The sequence below is a fragment of the Lepidothrix coronata genome, unplaced genomic scaffold (genome assembly GCF_001604755.1).
Source record: "Lepidothrix coronata isolate B3197 unplaced genomic scaffold, Lepidothrix_coronata-1.0 Scaffold142, whole genome shotgun sequence".
In the NCBI taxonomy this organism is placed as follows: Eukaryota; Metazoa; Chordata; class Aves; order Passeriformes; family Pipridae; genus Lepidothrix; species Lepidothrix coronata.
Window position 1 is genome coordinate 1727806 of NW_016690322.1, and position 22175 is coordinate 1749980.

Here is a 22175-nt window from a genome sequence, read left to right on the forward strand (position 1 = left end):
AGTAAACTCACAATACTTAATGAGGGAACGTGAACGTCTCATTCTAGTTAATAAAGACTAGTTCTGTTAGAGGAGATACACCCTGCTAGAGAGGCAAAGTAATAAATCCTCTAGCAGAGAAGGTGGAATTAGTTAATTAGTATTTTAAAATATATTTAGTAGATAATATGAATAATGTGAATTCTGCCAGATGGGAATATCCAGGTATCATAAGAATGGGGAAAGACAAATGATTATAGGGTGATTTTTTTTTTTTGTCCAGTGTATAAAGAATTCAGCATCTGCTTTTTGTTTCTGTAACAGACTCTTATATATATATAACCTGTTTTGGTTGTATAACAAATATTAAAATAGGGAAGAAAAATATTAATATGCATCCATTGAAATCAACAGGAAGACTAGGGAGAAATCAGCTTCAGCTGCCTGGGACTGGCAGGTCCCACCAGCGCTGTACTGCGGTGGTGTCTCTCACCAGCCGTGTGCGAGGGTCGACCGTGACTTTGGAGCATGTCTTTGTTTTTTTGTTTGCCCGGGACAGATAAAGGATCCATCCGCAGCCTGAAGACAGGTGTTGGTGAACTGCTTGGGGAAACCAGGTTCTGGCATGGAAAAGACTATTGCAACTTTGTCTTTAAAGACTGGGTTCAACTCGACAAGCCTTTTGCTGGTAAGTGCCTTTACACCCTGGAAGTCTTTTTACTTGGCATTCCCCCAAACTCTCTTTCATATCTTTTCAGTCTCAAACCATATTTTTTGTGCTTCTAAGCCAGAGGTAATGAGGCTGGTTTGGTTTGGCTGCCAGGAAGAAGCAGCAAAACTCACTTTGAGAGGTTCTAGGGCCAGTTATGAAGTAATGGTCCATGCCCGTGGATGCAGGTGACTGCATAAGTCACCTGCCTGGCTCTCAGTGCTGTGTCCCAGAAACTTTAGTTAGAGGAAGGGGATGCTGTGATTTTCCACATTCCTGTCCTTTGTCTGAGGAAGTTGAAATGTGCTTTCCTTTCCTATAGACTTCATTGACAGATACACCACCCCAAGGATGCCCTGGCATGACATCTCCTCCGTGGTGCACGGCAAAGCTGCTCGTGACGTCGCCCGGCACTTCATCCAGCGCTGGAACTTCACCAAGGTGGGATGTGGGCATCACTGCTGGGGGCATGGAGATAAACACAGCCCTGCATCATCCACATACCCTCTGTAGGCATGGATTTTATTTCTTTATGTTATTGTGATAAGTTGCAATCTCTTCAAGGATTTTTTTTATCTGTTTTTTCCCCTGCACAGATTATGAAGCCCAAATATCGATCCCTGTCCTACCCATTCCTGTTGCCAAAATCTCAGCAAACTGCTAATGAGTTGAAATATCAGGTGCCTGATGCTGTTCCTGCCACAGTCCAGGTGGGTGTTGATGGTCTCCTGCTCACACACTCTTATCAGAGCTTGTTCTGCATCGTCCTGTTGATTCCTGACAGACCCTCTGCAAAACTTGAATTATAAAATGCAAAACTCTTATTTCATTTAACTCACAGATTAGGTGCTCAGATCTTCAATTACAATAAAATAATGCAGCTCCTTCAGTAAAGAAGCATTAATTTATACCTCCACCTCTGAGGGAAGAGGACTAAGCTATATGCAGTACTCAAGTTGTGGGAACACCATGACTTCGTATAGCTGTGTGGTTTTCTGGTTTGTTTTCTGCTGCTCTTCATCTAGCACCTAACATTTGTTTTTTATGATTTGGGAAGGCCTGATGGGTTGAGGTTACTGAGTCACTGAGTATTTATCTCAGATCTTAGAGCAGTATACCAGACCCTGAGGCCTCACTGAGATGGGCAGTGGTCAGCAAGAGCCTAGCATTAAGTGGAGTCTTGGGGCTGTTGTTTTCTGCCTTGAACTTCATCTGCATTTTATTAGGCAGCCAGGCAGTCCTGTGGGTCCTGTGCAGTTCCACACAGTCAGCCCACAGTCTCGTTTGTGACAATCATCCTCACAGTTAGAATTGCCAAGATACCTCTATTTAAAACCCAGTTACCTCTATTGAGTGCATGTATTAAATACTCCTGCAACCCAGCAGAAATACGAACTTGTTGAAGAATACAAAGTCAAAATAGTTATGCTGAAGCAGCAAAACCATTGTGTGGATAAAAGATGTATGAAGTAAGAGTAGTTAGACCAAAACCAGGAAAAATGCATGCTTTTGCTCTTTGTAAGGAGTGGTCTGCCCAGAAAACAGCAACATTTGGGAAAGCTTAGTGAAATAAGATGCTTTTTTCTGGGTTTGTGGGTTGCCAGGGCATTGTCTGCTCCTCCCTGCATGGTGTGAGGGATGGCCAGCACGGGGATCTTGTTTCAGGAGTCTGGGGTGTTTTACATCAGCCTCCAAAGCAATGCTTGCAGCTTGTTGGGAAATAGCCTCCTTCAGGAATCAGCGTGCTTCCTTGTGGCTGTAAATGCCTCCCTGGCTGTGTTTGTGACACCAGCTTCTTGGGAAATCTTGTTCTCATGGAAGTGATGGGGCTTGTGTCCCCTGAGCACATTCTAACCACAAGATAAGCTGCAACTTTTAAATCATGGGATTTGCTGTAGCAAAAAGTTAAGCTCTACTGATTACAGAACTGGAAGCAGTTCCCAAAGGAGAAATTAAACTGAGAACAACATAGATTCAACTTCCCTTCAGTCCATACTGCAGAGCGGCTGGCTCAGGGCATCAGCCCATGGGAGAGGAGGATGGAGCTCAAATGATGACTGTGGAATGCCCCAGATGCCAGTGCTGAGTGATGGGAGAGCTGTTGGAAAACTAGCCTGGCCACCACATTTCTGGGGCATTGCAAATAACTGATACATCCAGGAAATGAGGGGCTGTTCTCAGTGATGCCATAAACAGCAAAAAAGGAGCAGGTTTGTCTTGTAAATTATTCATTTGAAACTACCTTGCTCATTGCTAATTTATGTCAAATTGCAGCTTTTAGAGATCCGTCAGAGTAGCCCAGCCCTGCATGTAGCCAAATAAATAAAACTAGATGATATTAGGGTGAAAACATGTTGTCCTGCTGTATACCAGCCTTCCTGGTATGAGGGAAAACTGGTGGGGAAGAGCACTTGGAGCACCAAGCCCTGTGGAAGCAGTGAGGGGGGCTTATCTGCCCTGCCTGGCTGCAGGTCCCCAGGCTGCTTGCAGCTGGGTTAGGATTTCTGGGTGACCTCCTCGAGCTCAGAGGCAGAGATTTTGAAATTCTGACTGTCTGCTCCATAATGCCCACACTGGCCTGGTTTCCGTCAGTCTCCAGATGACACAAGTGCCCTGAACATCCCTGAAGTCGCACTGTGGGTCCATGAGTGGCTCAGGCTCACCTCCAGATGGAGGTTTCAGATTTGACTGATTCAGTAGGTGGGGAGACAGGACACCTGCAGCCTGGGTCTGAACTCCCCTTCCTGGTTGCCTTCTTCTGGAGCTTCCAGGGCGTGCATCAGGGCACCCTTGTGTGGCTTCTTTCTTCCAGTCATGGGAATATCAACCTCTTGCCTGTCCTTTATTAGTTTCACAGCTGAGGGTTGTAGGTGCTCACATCTCCTTTCACTGGTACAGGCCAGTGCAGAAATAAGCAGATATCCTAAAATCTTTCACCAGTTTTTTAATCCAGAAAAACTAGAGCAATATTGTTCCTATTCTTGATATTGCATCCTGTGACTGGCCAACAACCAAACTCATATTATCCTCATTTTGATGCTGTATAGGGACTTTATAGGCAGAAGTTACTGCCCTAAGGTAAAATCCATCGTCCCAGGACTGTCCTTGGCTGTGGGGTGATTGAGGAAAGCCTGGCTGCTGGGTTTCTTGTTTCTTAGCCTTGTTTGCAAATCTGTCTTCAATTGTGGGCAGATCAGAGGAAGGGAGGACACAAAAGATCCATGGGGATTGCAATGTTGCTGCAAGCCCGAACCACTGACCTGTCAGCAACAGATTCCAACCTCGTTGTACCATCTGGTTTTGCTCTGCTTTGTCAGAGGAGAGGAGCAGGATATTTGGAGGGTGGGGATAGCAGGAGCAGCACTGACAAGGCTTTCCCCTGGGCAGGGAGGATGAATGCAGTGTGCGTGGGAAAGGCTGTGGAGGTGCAGTCTGGGAAGGAAGAAAAGGAGTTGGAAATGGTCTCTCATCTTTTTTCATTTGAACTTCTGGGCTTTGCTAGCAACAGCAACGTGCTTTTTGCAAGAGTACATTGATTCTTGCAGGAGTCAAATAGCCATTTGCCAGAGGTAGTGCCAGGTTTTTTTCCATCTATTTCCACTCCAGAGTTTGCAGTTATCTGCCAAAGCCAGCGTTGCAAAAGATGTGATGTGGTGAGGCAACATCCCGTTCCTGATGGAAATGCAATGAAAATTTAATGCTCTGGCAGCAGCTAACACCCTTACCTCTTTGAAGTCTGTGTGAGAGCTCAGATTGTTTGGGGTTTATGCATTAGCCCTCAGCAAACATCACATTTATTATCCCTGTATCGGTTAGAGAAGTTGAAGGGATGACAAGCTATTGAGAGGCTTAAGGGAGGGGAGGGGAGAGGCAGGAGCATGAAGACTCCAGCTCTGGATGGGAGGTGCTCTGCTGGGCAGTGTGAGGCCTTTTGTCCCTAGGAGATAGGTTGGGTTTGAACCAGCTCACTTTAAATACCTTGACAGAGAAGGGGAGGTGCCCAGAAGTGTGAGATGGAACATCAGTGATATGGGAAGACCTGTTTAAGAAACTTTCCAGGTGTGTGTATGTGTCTGTGAGTGCCACAGCTTTGGTTCCTTAGGATGCATGCTGCACCCATGCAATGCTGCCGTTGGTGGCCTTGTCCTGCCACCTCCTCACCTGCCCCTGTGGCTGCAGACCTTTTAAAATGATGAAAAATAGCTTTGAGGTCCAAGCTGGAACACTTTACACCCATTCTGCTGTCCCAGCCAGCACCTTCTGACACCTCTTCTTCCCTCCACGCATGGATTTGAGGTTGCACCTGACATAAGCTTTTTGAGTGATGCTGTGCCAGCTTTTTGGAATGAGCCATGACATTGTTTTGGGATGAGGCAGAGGGATGATGGCTCTGTAACAGCAGGCAGCCTGGGGTGTGGAGGAGTGAAGAGGAAGGTAGGAAAGGGCAGGTGGATGATGTGCTGGGAAGCCATGGTGCTGGAAAGGAGTACTCCCTCCTGTTGGCCAAGAGAGCAGCCAAATAGGAGAGTTGCAGGGTCTGTTTTTCAGTGACCTCTGGGAGAAAACTCCTTCTGTCCAGGTGAAGGAATTAGCTCAGGAGTTGTGTGCTCCTTAACAGCAATGCCCATCAGTGCCACTTCCAGAGGTGCTCCAGAGACAAGAGGATTGATTTGGTTCAGGAAAGCAGCACCTGGGCCAAAGGGCCAAATCCTTAACTGCTGCTTCTTACTGGTAATTAATATTAGCCCTTGAGAGTCGTCAGCCATGCCATGTCCAGCAGAGCTCAGGGACAGGGTATCAGGGATGTTGGGGGAACAGGGGGAGTAACATGGAGCAAGGCAGAAGCTGGACATGGAGAATTAGAAGAAATCCATGGGAGGGATTTCCAAGGAAAGAAGTGGTTGATCCCCACATGTGGTTGATCCCAAGAGATCAGGATTTTGTGTGTTCCAACACACACATTTCACAGATCCTCAGCACTTGGATCTTGTCCTGTCTGGAACTGGCCCCTAGTGCTGGTATAATGGCTGTATTGAGATATTTTTAAGGCTGTTGTTTCTATGGTTTTGTCTTGACAATGTTTAAAGACAGAGGCTAATCATGAGTAATTGTTTCCCCCAAGCACGTACTCTGCCAACACTTAATTAAAAACTACATTTCCATCTAAGAAGACGTCACTTGGGGCATAGTGTGGCTTCCTCTTGACTCAAAGTTCAGGAGGAGGAGGTGCCACAGCATATCTGACTGGGGAGAATAGGATGCTGGTCACTGTGGGGCTTGCTCAGCCTGGCATAGAGCACGAACAAAGGTTGTTTCTCATATTGGTTTGGCTCTCTTGCACAAAAACTGCAGGAGGGAGGGGCTGAACATGCCCAGGGCATCTTTCAGGATCTACTTTAAAAGTGGATTTCCAGTAAAAACTAATAAATGAACGTGGGCAGCTGAACTGTAAATTTTAAAAGTCATGTAATCACAAATGGGATGGCTTGTGCAAGAATTTGGCAGAAGAAACAAATAATCAGGAGTGCTGAAGACAAAAATACACGGCCTGTGTTACCAGACTGAGTGTATGATTGTGTACAGGCTGTTTGTGGGAAAAACACACTGACCCAGCTGAAGGCCAGCTTTGAAGTGCTGGGCAGGAGGTCACTGATGGGATGTGCACACCTAAAGCTTGGAAATTCAGGTTGTTTTAAAAGCAGTTTATCATAAGCCCTTAAACAAGAACAAAATTCCATTGTGCTACTTCTGTTGCATCTGGACGTGCTCAGGTGGGAGAGGGCAGGAACACAGCAACAGAACAGGCCACTGATGTCTTTAATCAAAACATTAAGCATTAATACAATTTTTGAATGTTCTTTCTCCTGATTACAAATGCAGCATGAATGTCGCATGTATTACCTTATTTAGTGAAATCCTGACGGGTGAACACTGCCAGGGCAGAGCACTGCCTCTCGAGGAATTCAGCTGCTGTGCTGTGGTGTGTTCTGGGTGGGCTGAGCTGAAGGTGTTATTCTCTTGCTCTCCAGGTGATCCGCTCTGCTGCTGACTGGTCAGCTGGCATCAAATACCACGAGGAGTCCATCCACAAGGCCTACATCAGCGTGATAGAGAACAGCAAGCACTACATCTACATAGAAGTGAGTGGCAGTGGGGGAAAGCAGGAGGGTCCTGATCCTCTGGGCATGGCTTGCCTCCGTCAGGAGGGTCATTCTACTTCTTGAGGTTTGGTCTTAATTTTTTATGAATTCAGAGAGCTCCATCAACTTCAGTGGTCTTCAGACCAAACTGATGGGTTTTACCCTGACAGTCTTCTGACCACGAGGTGGAAAAAATAGACCTCTCCTTTATAAGGCTGTTTGCAAAATTGCCAGCAGCTTTCATGGCCTGTGCAATAGTCTTCCTGTCCCCTCTGTGGCTTTGTAGTGTCCCCTGTGCATGCCCAAACCTCCCACTCACAGGGCTGCTCTTCATCCATTCAGCCTTCAGCTGCAGGAATCTCTTGTGTCAGAGTGACACTCAGTGCTGGCTGAATGGAGATGCTTATTCTCTTCTTTTATTTTTTTTTTTAGCCTCTTTTTAGGTTGCTCTTTACATTAACTTTCTAAGGAGTGTGATTAATAAGGACCAATTCATTCCTTAAACAAGCACAGACACACATATCATTTAATCATAATTAAAAAAAGCCTCCACTCCAATGGCACACAAACCCAGCTATCTTTAGTTGCTCTTGGTCTGAAACAAAGCATGCAAGTATTTTTGGTTGGTTGCTGGCAGCATCTGACAGTAGCTTTGCTTGCTTTTCCTGCAGAACCAGTTTTTTATTAGCTGTGCTGATGACAAAGTTGTCTGGAACAAGATCGGCGATGCAATTGCTCAGAGGATTCTTAAAGCTCACAGGTAACCTGTTCTTAACAAGGCAGTGGAAGTCTTCCAGATGCATTTCCACAGTGTGGTGCAAAATAACACCTTAATGGACACAGCTGTGCAATAGCTGTGCCAATGCAGAACTGATGCAGTCGAACATCTGCTTGTGTTCACAGCAGTGAGACTCCTTAGTGGTTTCTTTGCAGCCAGAAAGTGGTTTTCTGGACTTAGCCTCATGCAAATGTATTTTTAACTATGGAACTTGTTTAAAGTCAAGTCCTTTAAGCTCTGGTTCAGTGACACCTTTGCTCCATAGCCAACCTGCCTTCAACTGGGTAGTCAGGCAAGTGAATGGGTGGGAACGGTGAACTGGCATTTGTGGTTTATTTAAATCATCTAAAGAGAGGATTGGCTTCAAATGGGGGAAGCAAAGACATTTTGAGGATTTAACTGCAGGGTTCAGCTATTGTTTGAATAATTCTTTCTAGTACATGCTAGAGGGTGTTCACAACTTCCAGCCACTGCAAGGGTTTGTTCCTGGATGGATCAAATCCAACCATGTTTTAGGCACTCTTTTTGCTTCAGCACACCTAAACCCACAATAACATTAATGCCACAAGTAGTAGCTTGTCTTCACTTTGATCCTAGGCATCCCTGCTTAAGGTTGCTCCCCTGGAGTCTCTCTTTTAGAGACATATATTTCGTGGTCTAAAACTGTATCCTGATCTTGCTGGGTTGATATACAGAAAACTTCCTAAATTTCTTCCTTTCATCTCTCATACGCTTTTTCACCATGCACAAAGGAAGATATTTCTTGCACTAATTATTTTTTCCATATTGTAGTTGTCCAGAGCTTTGAAGGGGCTGCTTTCCTAGATGTGCTCTCTCCAGGGTCACAGAAATTTTGCTTTTTTTGGCACTTGAGCGTGGAAATTCCTTACTTGGGTAAAGGCCCCCAACCTGATAGAGTCAGCCACTGGGGTGTGGGAGGTATCTGCAAGGTCTCTGGAGCTCCTACGAGCCAGGCTTTGTTTGGAGGCACTATGGAAAGAGGAGCACTATTCTAACTGGGAGGGCCCGGGTGTTATCTGCTGTGCCATTAACAACAGGGTGGAGTTTCCTGTGATCCGTGTGAGCTGCAATTCATAGCCCAAATTAATTGAAATTAGCTAAAGATGAAAATATGGGATGGATTTTTCTCACCCAGGGTAAATGAGGAGTGGTGCCAGTGCTGCTGAAAATGGTGTTGCTGGTGTTTGCATTGCAACCTCAAGGCTCTCAGGCAGCTGGACATGGCATCTTAGAGCACCTTCCAGTGCCTAAAGGAGCTACAGGAGAGCTGGAGAGGGGCTTTGGACAAGGGCATGTGTGATAGGACAAGGGGGAATGGCTTTAAGTGAAAAAGGGCAAGGTTAGATTGGATATTGGGAAGAAATTCTATACTGTGAGAGTGGTGAGGCACTGGCACAGGTTGCCCAGAGAATGTGTCCCTGCCCATGGCAGGGGAGTTGAGACTAGATGAGCTTTAAGGTCCCTTCCACCCAAACCATTCTAGGATTCGATGATCTCTGTGCTGATCAGCATTCCCCTGGGAAGCCACTCTGGATTGCCTTTCCTGCCTTTGGGGACTGATTACCACGGGTCCCTTGCATCAGTTGCCTGCTATTAGCAATGCTGCTGAGGTAGCAGCAAATTCTCTGACTAATCTGTTAAGATTTTCCTGTTATATAAAGTTTATGTAATGGGTGTCATTCTGTCCGGATACTAAAAAGTCTAACACAGATTCTTCAGTGACCCATTTCCAGATGTGGTGCTCACTTCTATATTACTCCAATTTTATGCCAGTACTCCAATTTTATGCCAGCTTAATGTTGGTGATTCCTCACTGAATATAAGGTTCAAATTCTTCACACTCCAGAGTACTTGGCATTGCCTAAGATTATAAGTAAATTCAGACCTAAATGGTTTGTATCATAATGCTCATGTTCCAAACTGCCCCAGGAAAACAGTGTAGGTGACATACAGATGTTTAACTGTAAATTAAAGTCTCTAGTGAAGCCTGTATACTTCTCACTCTTCTAGACTAAATATTTTTTACTGATGTTATTAATAATGTTCTTTTCTTGGTTTTCTCTTTTTTTCATGGGTGGCTCTCTAACCAGTTTCATAAACACTGGCCTTAGACAAACAAGTTGCTTTTTGGGGAATGCTTTTGTTGGTAGATCTCTTTCATGATATAAACAGACTTGGTTTCACAGTCTCTTGTGTATGGGTAAGTCCTCACTGTTTCTGAGCTCTGCTGGCAAACTAAAGCCAGTCTGCAGTGCACAGCACAGATAGGAGGAAGCATTGCTTGAAATTAAAGACACTCAGGTCCTCACTCTCTCCCTCACAGCTCAGATGGGACCCCAGTGCTTCACATTTGCCACACCCTTAAATTCACAGGCACGGCTTGCTCTGGGAAGGAATACTTCTAACAAACACTTCAGACTGGCTTATCCTCAAACTGCTGCTCCCAAAGCGATTTTGTGCTGCTTAAACTGTGTTTGCCATCTAGTGGCAGCACCTTTGCATGGAGCATCATCCTCCTCTTCCTCCTTCTGGGTGCAGGACAGGGAATTGACAGCATCCAGGGGCACCTGGGAAGTGCTGGCAGAGCAGATGCATCTGACTTTGGTCAGTGGAGAAAACCCAGGGGTCGGCTTTGAGAAAAGCCCCAAGCAGTGCCGTGGTTGTAGCTTTTATTCCAAATGGGATCCCAATTAGGGTGTGGATTAGTTTAGGGGAACTCTGGAACTGAGTTTTTGTGGCATTTGATGTATCAGTGACATACTTGCCTTCCACGAATGATCAACGTTTCACTTGTGCCTTGAGTTTTTTCCACCTTTTTGTGTGTGATGTTTCTGACTTCTGAAAACCAGGAGGCAGTGGAATGTCAGGTTAGATTTTGGATTTCTGCCTGTGATAGCTCTGTGACCTTCACTGTGCCGTGTCAGACAATCGTGTGCTCCAGTCTGCACTAGTATCAGCAGGACTGGGCTATTGGGGTTCTCAAAACAAACTTCTGTAGTGGCAGACACAATCTGTAAAATACTTAGCCTTCCCTTGAACGTCCATGAAAATGTGGTTCTTTTCCTTTAGCTTCTTCTGTTGTCTGCTGAGAGTAAAGTATTCCTTCTCCTCCTGAAGGAACACTCATGGAAGTACTGATGGTGGGTGATGAAGACCTGAAACTGGAAATCCACTTTACGCTTTGCTCCATTAAAATTTGTGTGGTAGCCTTGGGTGGAAACCAAGTCAGTCAGCACAGGGGAAGTGAAACCAAGGGGATTTCACCTTGTATGAAGCTGTAACATTTCCAGGCTATTGCTGTAACATTTCCAGGCTGTTACTCCCCCAAACTATCGTTTCAGGGAAAACAAACGTTTCCGAGTGTACGTGGTGATCCCGCTGCTGCCTGGGTTTGAAGGAGACATTTCAACTGGCGGGGGGAACGCACTGCAGGCCATCATGCACTTCAACTACAGGTACTGCAGGGCTGTTGGAGACCTCCCTGGACACCTCCCCCTGCTGTGGGGGGTCCTCAAGACCCCACCTGCCATCACCGTGGCCAAGTTGGATGGGTCTTTGGGCAACCTATGGCAGAGGAGTTGGAACAAGATGACCTTTAAGGTCCCTTCCAACCCAAATCATTCTATGATTCTATGATTTTTTTCCATTTAGCTGATCCAGCCAGGACTTGCTGACCAGGATTTGTCTCCAAATCTGTCTTTTTGGACAATACTTGGCCTGGCTCTGCCCACTGGCCCCATGAAGGAAGTGGCATCTTCCCCACTGTGATTCCCCTGCTCTGGGATGGATGTTTGGGGGGGCACTTGCAACTCAGCTGGTCTCATGGCAAGGACTGAAAAGCAGCAGTGCCAGGTAGCCCTCGTGCTGGGAACAGGCTGTAGAGGAAGGCAAAATGGCCCAAGGCAAAATGTTTTCACTGGAAAGCTGCTGTGTTATGGTATGGCCAGGACACAGTCAGCCTATGGAGACTGCTGCTCCCCCCAGAGTGAAATCTCCCTGGTCTGCAGGTGTTCTGCAGCACCTCCAGAAGGATGAGTGGGGCAGGAAGGAAGCAGCATGTCCCCCTAACCAGAAGGGGGAAATGTCCCCCTAACCAGACCCTTCTGCCTAAGCTTTTTTCTGCAAGGACAACCATGAGTCTTGAGAAATTGCCCTTGGGTTGGTTGTTTCTCAGTGAGATGCCAGCTGTGGCTTTTCCAGCCCAACCGTAATCCCACAAACTCCCTGACATGGCATTCTGCACATGTTGATGTTTTTTCTTAACCTGATTTCACATCCCGAGCACAGAGACACATCCAGTGGCACACAGGGTAGCAGCTCTGTTTGTCACATGTTTACCATCATTGCAAAAATGCTCCCCAGTTTCTATGCTGGGTTGGTACAAGCTCCATTAGGAAATGAGCAGTCCTTGATGTATCAACAGTTATTTGGAAAAAATATGTGCTCTGGAAGCACCCTGTTTCTCCTGCTTGCACGGGGTATTTGAGAGGCATCTGTGTTTGTGATTTACCTTGCCTGGTTCTGCTCCAGCATATGCTGCTGCCTCGAGTCGCAGTGGTGCTGATGGCTGCCTACCTTCTTTCCAGGACTATGTGCCGAGGAGAAAACTCAATCCTGGCTCAGCTGAAGGCAGAGGGTGGTAAGAGCTTTATTCCTCTCCTCTGTGTTGTTTAGTCTTGTTACTGCTGTAACACATAATACAACACATGCTCTGGACTCGTGGGGCTGTGAGCCACCTCCTTCCGAACCGTCATCCCATGGCAAGGTCTGTTGGGTCATGTGAGCCATGGCCACTTGTCAGACTTCACGCCTGGATGCAGCCCCGATCCGGAGGAGGGGAGCACCCCAGGGAGGAGCACGGCACAGTTGCAGCTGCTCGGGATTCTGTTGTTTGGAAAATGTCCTGAGAGGGGTCACGCTTCTGGGAGCGATGAGCCCTCAGCATCCCCTGTGAATCCCACCCAGGGTTTGCTTCTGGCAGTTGTGAAACACTTAGAGGAAAAACCTGCCTAAGCAGGATGCTGAGTTGCTTCCTTGCCACGAGGATGCCTGCTGGAATTTGCTCTGTTGGGAATCAGAGTACCATGAAAACCCACGTATCACAAACTCTAGGAGCGTGCATAATGCCTCATTCGTTCTAGGTCTTGGTGTAAATCTGACCTGCACACAAGTAGGACACATTTTCCATACTGTGCATGGACAAAACACCTGCTTCCGGCCTCCTTTCTGCAGGATCTGCAGAAAAACAGTCGCAGAGTCCAGTTATTTTAAGATGTTCAGACCCTTGTGTGCTGTGCCAGGGAGATTGGGGTCATTCTCGCTGAAGTGGAAGTCTCTGAACAGGCAGCAAATCAGAGCAGCACTGAGAGCCCACAGGCAGCTTTTGAAGTCTATTTTTAAAGAAACTTATTTCCATTATCTGTTTGTTTATTTTTTTTTTTAAGTGAAAAGCGAACTGTTATTTATGTGGGTCTTTATGTAAAGAGGGTCTTTTCCTTCTCTCTTCCACCTCCCTCCCTCATCCCATCGTTTTTGTTGTCTTTTAATTTTCAGTTGGAGATAAGTGGATAAACTACATATCATTCTGTGGACTTCGAACATATGCAGAGCTGGAAGGAAAACTAGTCACGGAGCTCATCTATGTGCACAGCAAACTGCTCATTGCTGATGACAACACGGTTATAATCGGTGAGCAGGAGCTTACAGGAAGGATTTGGACCACTGGGTTGTACCTGGATCAATCCCTTCCCATCCCCATGCACAGTGCAGGCTGTGGCTCCATGGGCTTTTCTATGTTGTCATTTCTTTGCTGAGAAATATTTTTCTGTTAAAAAAAACAAACCCAAAACCCAACCTCATAAATGCATCACGAGGGAGGAAGGGATTCGGAGGGCTGTCATTTAATTTGTTTTTCTAAAATGGTTTTAAATCTGTGTGTAACCGTGAAGAGAATCCCAGTGCAGGGAATATTGTCCATCTGTCTTGTATCAAACTCTGCTAGAGCAGGAAGATTTGTGAGACTTGTCATCTGTTCCTGAAAGAACAGAATGTACCGTAAAATTTGGAAGGTTTGGACAACATGTGTCATGTATCAGCTCTATTTCCTAAGAATGGGGCAATATGCTATAAGGAGTAATAGATATTATTTCATCCATTTCTCTTAACATATTTATTATGAGAACATGAAGCAAAGATGAGAGAGTTCAGGCTCAGAGTTCCACACTGCAGCAGAAAAGCAGAATTTCAGCCTGTTTCTTTAAAGAAGCCCTTTTTGAGCTGTTATATCAGCAGCGAAAACTTTGCCAACAAATAATTTAATACCAGATTTTGCAAGAGTCAAAATACTCCCCCACTTCAAAGCAGTGATCCAGCCTGTGGTCTCAGATGACCTGTGGTGAGGTTTGCTGCTCTGGCACCCTCTCAGGGGCCAGATCCCATCTCCAGTGTGCACAACAGCTCAGAGGTGGTTTGATATTAAAACAGGAGCAGTGTTGTTCCAACTGGGATGATCTGGGGGCCTAGGACAGCTCTGAATTTCTATTTTCTATACCTATAAGCCTGAGGATGGATTTTTACACAGCATTTGCATCCATCTGGGTGGTGAGGGGATAGGGTGCCAGTGTCATCCCTTTTTCACATAAGAGAGTGCACAGAAATTAGATGTTCTTGGGGCTACTATGCAGGAGGTGAAAAGAAGGAGAGGGGCTTAGCTTGTTTTTCCTCTGGAGGTGTTGGCTCCCCTGGAGTTAATCCAGTCCCTGGGAAGACTTGATGGCTAACTGCTGCCACAAGGGTCTCTTACGGCTCTGTCTGGAGATCCTTTCCCCCACCCCCTGCCTTCTGCTAGCTGTGTGGGACAGAGAAACCTCTTTGGGGGACAGAGGCTTAGCTGGTATTGAGCAGAACCCCCCTGAAAAGCACAGCCTTCCACAGCAACCTGGTGTAGTGGAAGGTGTCCCTGCCCATGGAAGGGGGGTTGGAATGAGATGGTCTTTAAGGTACCTTCCAACCCAAACCATTCGGGGAGTCTGTGATTTACCCACAGAGCCCATCCTGTCTCAGGTAACTTGGCATCCAAACCAAATGCAGTTAAGACATTTAAAGCTGTGACTCCTTCAGCAGAAGCATCTAGGAAGTTATAGAGAGAGTAAACTTTTGAAAATGGTGGCCTGGGCACGGCTGTGATTTAACCTTCTTCCCAGCCTGGAGCTGTTGAATCCTGCAAAAATTAGTGGTTTGTTTTTTTTTTCCCTCTCCACCAAATCTCGTCACTCAGGGTTTGTGTTTCCAGAAGGAAGCCCTCTGGTTGGGATTTTCCCTAGTGATGGATGGTCCCCATGGAGCTGAGGGATGTGGAGGGCCCGGGGGTGGCGGGTGGTTATGGAGGGTGTATGGGAGCTCTCGTGCAGCAGTGGGGCATTGCCTGTGCTCCCTCTTCCCCCTGCCCAGGCTCTGCCAACATCAACGACCGCAGCATGCTGGGGAAGCGGGACAGCGAGATGGCCATCATCGTGCAGGACACGGAGACCGTCCCCTCTGTGATGGACGGGGAGGAATACAGCGCTGGGAAGTTTGCCCAGTCCCTGCGGCTGCGCTGCTTCAGGTGGGACACGTGGGGCTGGCCCAGCACTGCAGGGAGTGGGGATGCAGGCAGGGCTTGCTCAGGGTGACACGTGCCCCCAGCCTTTCAGACCAACAATTTTAGTGCTGCCTGGCCTGGATTTAGCCCAGTTTTGGTGCTCTTTCACTGGCCTTCCTCACGCTGCTCCTGTCCTCAGCTCGGCAGCTTGGCATCAGAGATCATTTTTTCTCCAGGATTTCTCTAGCAGGGCTCATAAACAAGTGGTATTTCCCCTCCACATCCCGTTTTCACACTCTCTCAATCTTGGGTGGCAATGTCACTTTCTAATGGAAGTTTCTTCAGTGGGAGCAGCCATCTGGCCCACAACACTGCCATTTTTTCTCTAAGACCTTTTTCTTTTTCCTTTTTTTCCCCCCACCCTATTTCCCATCTGGACAGTTACTGCGCAGAAAAAAAAAAAAGGAGAAAATGGAGCAGCATTTCAGTTGGCAGACTGTCACAGGGGATGGGAGTGGGAGGGTGCTGGGAGGGTTTGGCAGGTCCCAAGGAAACTTCTAATCTCCTGGCAATTCTCAAGAGAGGAGGAGTGCCCAATGCTTCAGCCTCCCTGAGCATCCATCCCCTTGTCTCCTCAGGGTTGTCCTTGGCGGCTCCGATCTCAATCCGGAACACCAGGATCCCGTATGTGACAAATTCTTCAAGGAGGTGTGGATTTCCACAGCAGCTCGCAATGCCACCATCTTTGATAAGGTGAGGAACGTGGTGCCTCTCCCCTCTCTCCATCCCACATGGAGGCAGCAGATGCCAACGGGAAAAGCAGCACAGGGAGGGCAAGGGCAAGCAGGTCCAGCTCCTGGGTTTGGACCTTCAGAGATGCTTTGAGGGAACGAGTAAAGTTGGATGCAAGAGCTGTGAACAAGAAACTGGAGTTTGTGTATCCTCAGAATGTGACAGCACCCATGAAGACAGGAGATCTGATTTCTCCTTCTGTTTGTATCAGTACTTATTACTTGTAGTCAGCCACAATGTAACTGGGGCAGGAGCAAATTTTACTTCTGTCTTTTAATGAGCTTTTGCGATGATCAGAAAAAGTCTTGGAGCTTCCCCTCTGCTTGCTCTAGTGGTATCGTGGATAGGCACACACCTCTTCCCTCCCTGTTCTTTGGGCTGTTAAGTCACTCCCATTCTGGGGAATTTGTACTGGATGTTTTGGTGTTTTCTCAGGAACTCTGCATTGTGGCATTTCCCCTGCACTAACAGGCCATTCCTCCTTTCTGTTTTGATCAGGTGTTTCGATGCCTTCCCAGTGACCAGGTGAATAATTTAACCCAACTGCGTGATTTCATCAGCAAGCCCAAATTAGCAAATGATGATCCTGCAAAAGCAGCAGAAGAATTAAAAAAGATTCGTGGGTTTTTAGTACAATTCCCCTTTCGTTTTCTGGAGGAAGAGTACTTGCTTCCCTCTGTTGGAACAAAGGAGTCCATGGTACCCATGGAGGTTTGGACTTAAGAAGATGCAGACTGCTTTTCCTTTTAAAGTCTTGTTCTCAGGAGAGCTGATGAACAATATGGGATTTCGGGAAGCTTTTTATTGTGAAAAACATCTCCACCAAGCTAACGTGCCTTTCTTAGGGATTTTGGTGGAGGAACATGAAACAAATCGACACTAGCAAAGGAGAGGAGCAGAAGGACTTGGAGACGATGGCAAATGAGAAGTTTAACCTCTGAAGGAGTTACTTCTTCAGGCACATTCTGAGCATCTAAAGGACACAGGCCACTTCCTAGGACAGGAACTCAATCCCAATCGATGTTGTTACCACTGCCAGCTGTATCCTGTGGTTGCAAACGTACTGTGATCGTGCTGTGGATGCGCAGGAGTCGTGGGCTGTGTGTGCTTTTTAAGGCTTTTGGGTATCTGCACCGTGGCTCACTGGAGTCCCCCCATCTCACCCCTTTCACACACTGTCGGAGCATGTTGTGCAGCCCTGGTGCTGTTGGGAAGTGCCACTTGCTGCTGCCTTGGGCTGTCCTACAGCTTTCCAAGTGTAGGTGTTTCCCTTCTTAAGTGGAAACGGACTAACAATCTTGTATCAGAATCAGAATTTCGATCTCTTCTTCCCTTTGGGAGGAAAAAACCCTTTTCCTATTGCAGCTGGAGCAATCAGCAGCCCTCAGGCTTGGCAAAGGGCAGTCTCAACGCAGCCAGAGGCGCTGGAAATCAGTGGAATTTGTTGGCCTTTGCAGACACACAGCACGTCACTTTGGTCCCACTGTGCGTGATGGCTTTCCTGAGGAGAGGATCAAGGTTCCAGCTCAATCCTAAGGTCTCCGGAGCCACAGGAAAGCAAGGCACCGTGTGTAATGGGATAGAAACTCAAAAGCTGGCGTGGGACAAACCAAGGTCTGCACTCGGGGCCCTCCGTTCATGCATTTTTCTGGCAGTTTATGGTAGATTTTCATTTCCATCCCTTTCCTCTCTATTTAAAAGAAGAGAAAGGCCATTAAGCTGACACCATGCTCAAACTGAGCTGACGTGGTTTGTAAATGGGGTGAATGCAAGGGGGAAGGGGAGCAGTTGGCAAAGCCTTGTCTCTGCTTTGTTATTAGACCAGCCACAATCTTGAGCTCAGTCATGCAGGACGTGTCTTCCCAAGCAGAGGTAAAACTCCTCATGCCCAGTCCTGTTTTCCATTTCCATAAAATGGTTTCCAAAGCTCTTTTGCATCTCCCTGTGCAGCACAACAGCTGTTCAATACAGCATCCCTGGGAAAAACACTACTGTTCCTGGGTTAGGACCTCGTGTGGTGGGCACCATCCTGGCCCTTATCTCTATCCCCCATCCTGCAATGAGCCATGTCTCCTGATTTCATGTCCAGCTCCAACTAGAGGTGTTCCTGGCAGTCAGCAGTGCTGTGTCAAACACTGAGAGAACATGAGAAACGCCTGAGGAGACTTGGATCTAAAGGATTGTGAGGCTGAGCTCCTCTGCTGCCCCTGCATGCAGGGATCCCTTCCCTAGCTGGATTATACCTGTGCCCAACACTCCTTAGACAAAAGGCTAGGTGAAGCCATGTTTTAGTTCACAGGCAAGTTTATTTTTTCCTTTTCTGGCTCTTCCAACAGTTTCACCTGCTTTTAACTGGAAAAGAATCCCAACAGTCACCTACCTATCCCCAAAACATATCTGGCATCACATTTTAGCTGATTCCCTCCTGCATTCAGACCTGTAAAGAAGCACCAGCTAATTCTGTACCTGCTGCATCACCCGAGTAAGGAACAACCCCAGATGTTCTTCCAGGGCAGCCCAGTCTCAGCCCCTTCCTTCAGTTTCCACTGTTTTATGCTTATGTTTTGTAGATGCAATTGCCTGTTATACTCCTTTTTCGTTGGTGCATCTGTAGTCTGGTTCACCTGTTAGAAGTGCATGTGCAGCATTTTATGTGATGAACTGGAGTCCGGGGGGTTGATGCTTTTACCTGGCATGCTGTAAGCACAGAAGTACATTCCCTTCATTTTTTTTCTCTTAAAAATACTGACCTGGGTTCACCCCCTGGAGAGCCAGAGCAATATGTGCCCTGACCATTTGCGATCAAGAAAGATCAAAGGTGTCTTCTTATTTCACGTCAGGTTCAGAGCTTTTCTCTCCTGCTGTTTTTAGGTGTTTTAGTTTGAACAAAGCTGCTGACTTCAAACAATTACAGCCTGTCAGAGAGTCCCTGTCAGTCATACAGATCTGTGTTCAGAGTAGAGAAGGAAGCATTCAACCCTGCCACCCGTACACTGAACCTTGAAGTGTAAGACTCCTGTCATCTTCCAAGTGCTCTTATTGTACCTGTCCTCATATTAGCAAAGGTTTTTGTAATTGTTAAATTATCCTTACATTGTCTTTTAAAGTGGTAGATAGCTAATTACTGGGGCTTCCTATCTCCAGGGATGTTAAGTTCCCCCCTCTTCCAGGCTGCTGTTGGGAAAAACCACCCAGGTTCTGCAACACTCAGCCCACCATGTGATGGCTGCTGGTCCTCAGTGACACAGCAGAGCCATGGAGGGAGATTTAATTGACTGATTCTGTATGGAAAGGTGCTAATCAAGAAGGTCTTTCATTACTGAGGTAGCAGAGAGCCTGACATTGGCTCTCTGTCTGGGAGGAGGCTTCGCTTTTTAGGAACAGAGGCGCCATGCTGAGCATCCCTTCCCTGTGTTGGTGCTAAATTCCTGACACTGGGAATTTAGTAACGTTCAAATGCAAGCAGGGTGTGCACAGCAGCCTCAGCATGGAGCAGAGAGCCCAACATCCCTAGGGGCTCGTGGGGCCACCAAATCCCCCATGGATGCAGCACTGCTCGCCCCAAACAGACGATGGGGTTGGAGCCATTCCCAGTGGAGGCCCCACTCGTTCACACCACGGGCTATGCTGTCCAGAGTTGGCTCCATGGGTTCTGTCAGCTACAGGTTTGTTTCTTATATTAAGAAGCCTGTGAGGTTGAACACCTTGAGAGTTGATTTCTGCACCTGAACAATCACTACTTTAGTCCGTCATACCAGCGTGGGCTCAACACCTTCAAACCAGAGAGGGTCGCCCACAGATACCCAGTGCTGTAACAAGTGCTGTGGATTCCAGCACTAGCAACGCCAGAAACATCAGCTGTTTCTTGTGACATTTATTTGTTAGAACTATAGGAATGAGAACTTCTCCCAGGCTCAGACTTTATTTTGTAGTTCAGTCCGAGTAGAACACTTCTTTTCCCTTTAATTTATTCTTTAACATGTGCCACTTTGAGAACTCACACTCCTTTCCTTATTTTTTTAATGGTCTGATATTTTAAAATACATGTTTTGTTGTATAGATGTTGGACTGGATAAATGTTTCACTGTGAAGTTAATGCATGGTTTAAAAAATGAGGGATAAAATGTCATCATATGCAAGAACTGTACTAAAAAATAATTTGTAGGAGAACCACTCCAGTGCTCCATGGCAGTTGCAAGGTGCTGGGCTCAGTTTTTGGTTTATTGGTCTCAGTTTGTCCCCTGACTTGGTGTGAACTTTGCTGGATTAAACCCCCAATGCTCCCCTTTTCCTTTCTTTTGATCAGGTTTCACGACATGATTTTGCAGTCCTGGTGCTGTCCCTGGGAGGACCTTGGTGCAGGTGTTGCCTACCTGGGACCCTGCCATGAATAATTTACAGTATCTGTATTCCTTCCAAGGGAACATCCCTGTACAATCAAGCCCAGATGTGGTTTGCTGTTCTTATTTCAGCGTAATGAGTCTTGTGCACTTGTAGCAAGGACAGTCAGGGGGTTTGTCTGGGCACAGAGCTGCATTTGTGGAGACACTGATATGTAAGTCTGAATAGTCCTGTAGGATAATGCCAGTTCCCTCTCCTGCAGAATGTAGAGACCCAAATCCGTGCTGGTCTAAGCTGACACCTCTCCACCAGCAGCAGAGCCTTTCATGGTAGGATGCTGTGGTGGCCAAGGGGAAGAAAGCCAGTGGTCTCCAGACCAGGATATGGGCAGAGGTTGGCATCTCTTGGGTGCCCCATGAGATGTGAACACACTGTCACAGTTTGTGGCACTTGTACTGCAGATGGTTTCAAACAAGCAGTCTCCTTTGCACTGCTGAGATCCTGCTGAAACCAGGAGCTTTGCAGTATCCCAGTTTAAACCAAGAGCATAACGTCATGGCAGTGAATCAAGGCCAGCCTGTAAATCTAAGTGTAACAAAGTGGAACAGCCCCACCAACTGCACATCGACCACTGAATGCAATGATCCTCTTGGGGTGTCACTTTTTTTTCCTATTTTCCTTTACCTGCCTGCTTTCTTGTTGTATTTTCCAGTATTTGTGATTATTCTATTTTTAACTTTCTGGTGTCTTTCCATAAAATCTCCTCCGTGTAAATAATTCCATCTTTCCCTAGTCTTGACACTAGGGAAATGACAAAAAGTGTCAAAGTCAGTTTTGGAATGTTGTTGTTCAGGGTTTTTTTAAATCATGTCTCTAGCTACACTAATCCACACAAGGAGAGCTTCCACTTGGGGTGTGAGCGCAGGTCTCCGTGCGTCCCTCCCTTCCGACAGTGCCGCTGTGACACTGAATATCCCTTCTGTGAAGGCTGCTGGAATTGAGTTTTGTATCCTTGTTCCTGCTAATGATCGCTTTCCTTTCCACTCCATTTGTATCTGGTAAATGAATGTGTATTAATGGACTGAAAATACAACTGAGCATCATGTTGGAACGTTTGGCTTTGGTGTTGTTTCTGCCTGTTTTGGGGGCTGTGGCCTCATCCTGCTTTGGGTTGAGTTCTGACCTTGCTGTGCATCGGCAGTGCTGCCCCAGCAGCTGAGATGTGATGGGAAAAGGCCTAGAATTGCAATAAAAACAGCTAGACTTGAGTATTTTGGGTTTTCCTGGGAGAGAGAAATTGCTGGGGTGAAGCAGCATAGAAAGAAAATTGGACTTCTTAAATAGATTAAAAAAATCCTGTTTTAAAGGAGTTTTAATAATCCAAGAGCATTATGAAAGGCACAGACAAAAACGCTCTGTCTCCAAAATAGAATTAACTTGCCACTGTCTCTTTTAACTTCCAGTGAAGGAAATTCAGCAGAGACAGAGGAAGAAGCAGCTGCCTGTTGTCCTCCAGGGGCAGAAGAGATTAATAAAGCATCAGTGGCATTTCCAAGCTCTCTTGTGAGCTGAAAACATATTAACTTCTCCGTTTCTTAGGTTTCATCTCCTTCCTCAGATGCCAGAGGGCTCTCCGCATCTTCAGAACTTCCAAACCCAATCTGTGCCCTCAATAAACACAATAAACCAAGACAACAGAGCCAGAGGGTCAGGCAGGGGGTCAGTAGGAGGCATCAGATTGAGTGACACCGTTGGCTTGGGCTGCCATTCTGGCATCTCCACGCTGATTTTGTGCCTCCTGCATCCTGCTCACATCTCTTGAAGTGGAGATAGTGA

The 22175-nt window shown here is 46.7% G+C and overlaps 1 protein-coding gene across 2 annotated transcripts in view; it reads left to right on the top strand.

Annotated features, from left to right (window-relative positions):
* Positions 1–21454, top strand: part of PLD1 (phospholipase D1) — a 62447-nt gene extending 40993 nt beyond the window's left edge. For both annotated transcript variants that reach the window (XM_017827753.1, XM_017827754.1), the window contains 11 exons: positions 539–667; positions 1011–1129; positions 1285–1398; positions 6718–6828; positions 7500–7588; positions 10969–11082; positions 12214–12266; positions 13181–13315; positions 15077–15230; positions 15845–15959; positions 16497–21454. In XM_017827753.1, coding sequence (XP_017683242.1) covers positions 539–667; positions 1011–1129; positions 1285–1398; positions 6718–6828; positions 7500–7588; positions 10969–11082; positions 12214–12266; positions 13181–13315; positions 15077–15230; positions 15845–15959; positions 16497–16721 — 1358 coding nt within the window. In that variant the 3' untranslated portion in view covers positions 16722–21454. The remainder of the gene's footprint in view (positions 1–538; positions 668–1010; positions 1130–1284; positions 1399–6717; positions 6829–7499; positions 7589–10968; positions 11083–12213; positions 12267–13180; positions 13316–15076; positions 15231–15844; positions 15960–16496) is intronic.
* The last annotated feature ends 721 nt before the right edge of the window (positions 21455–22175 follow it).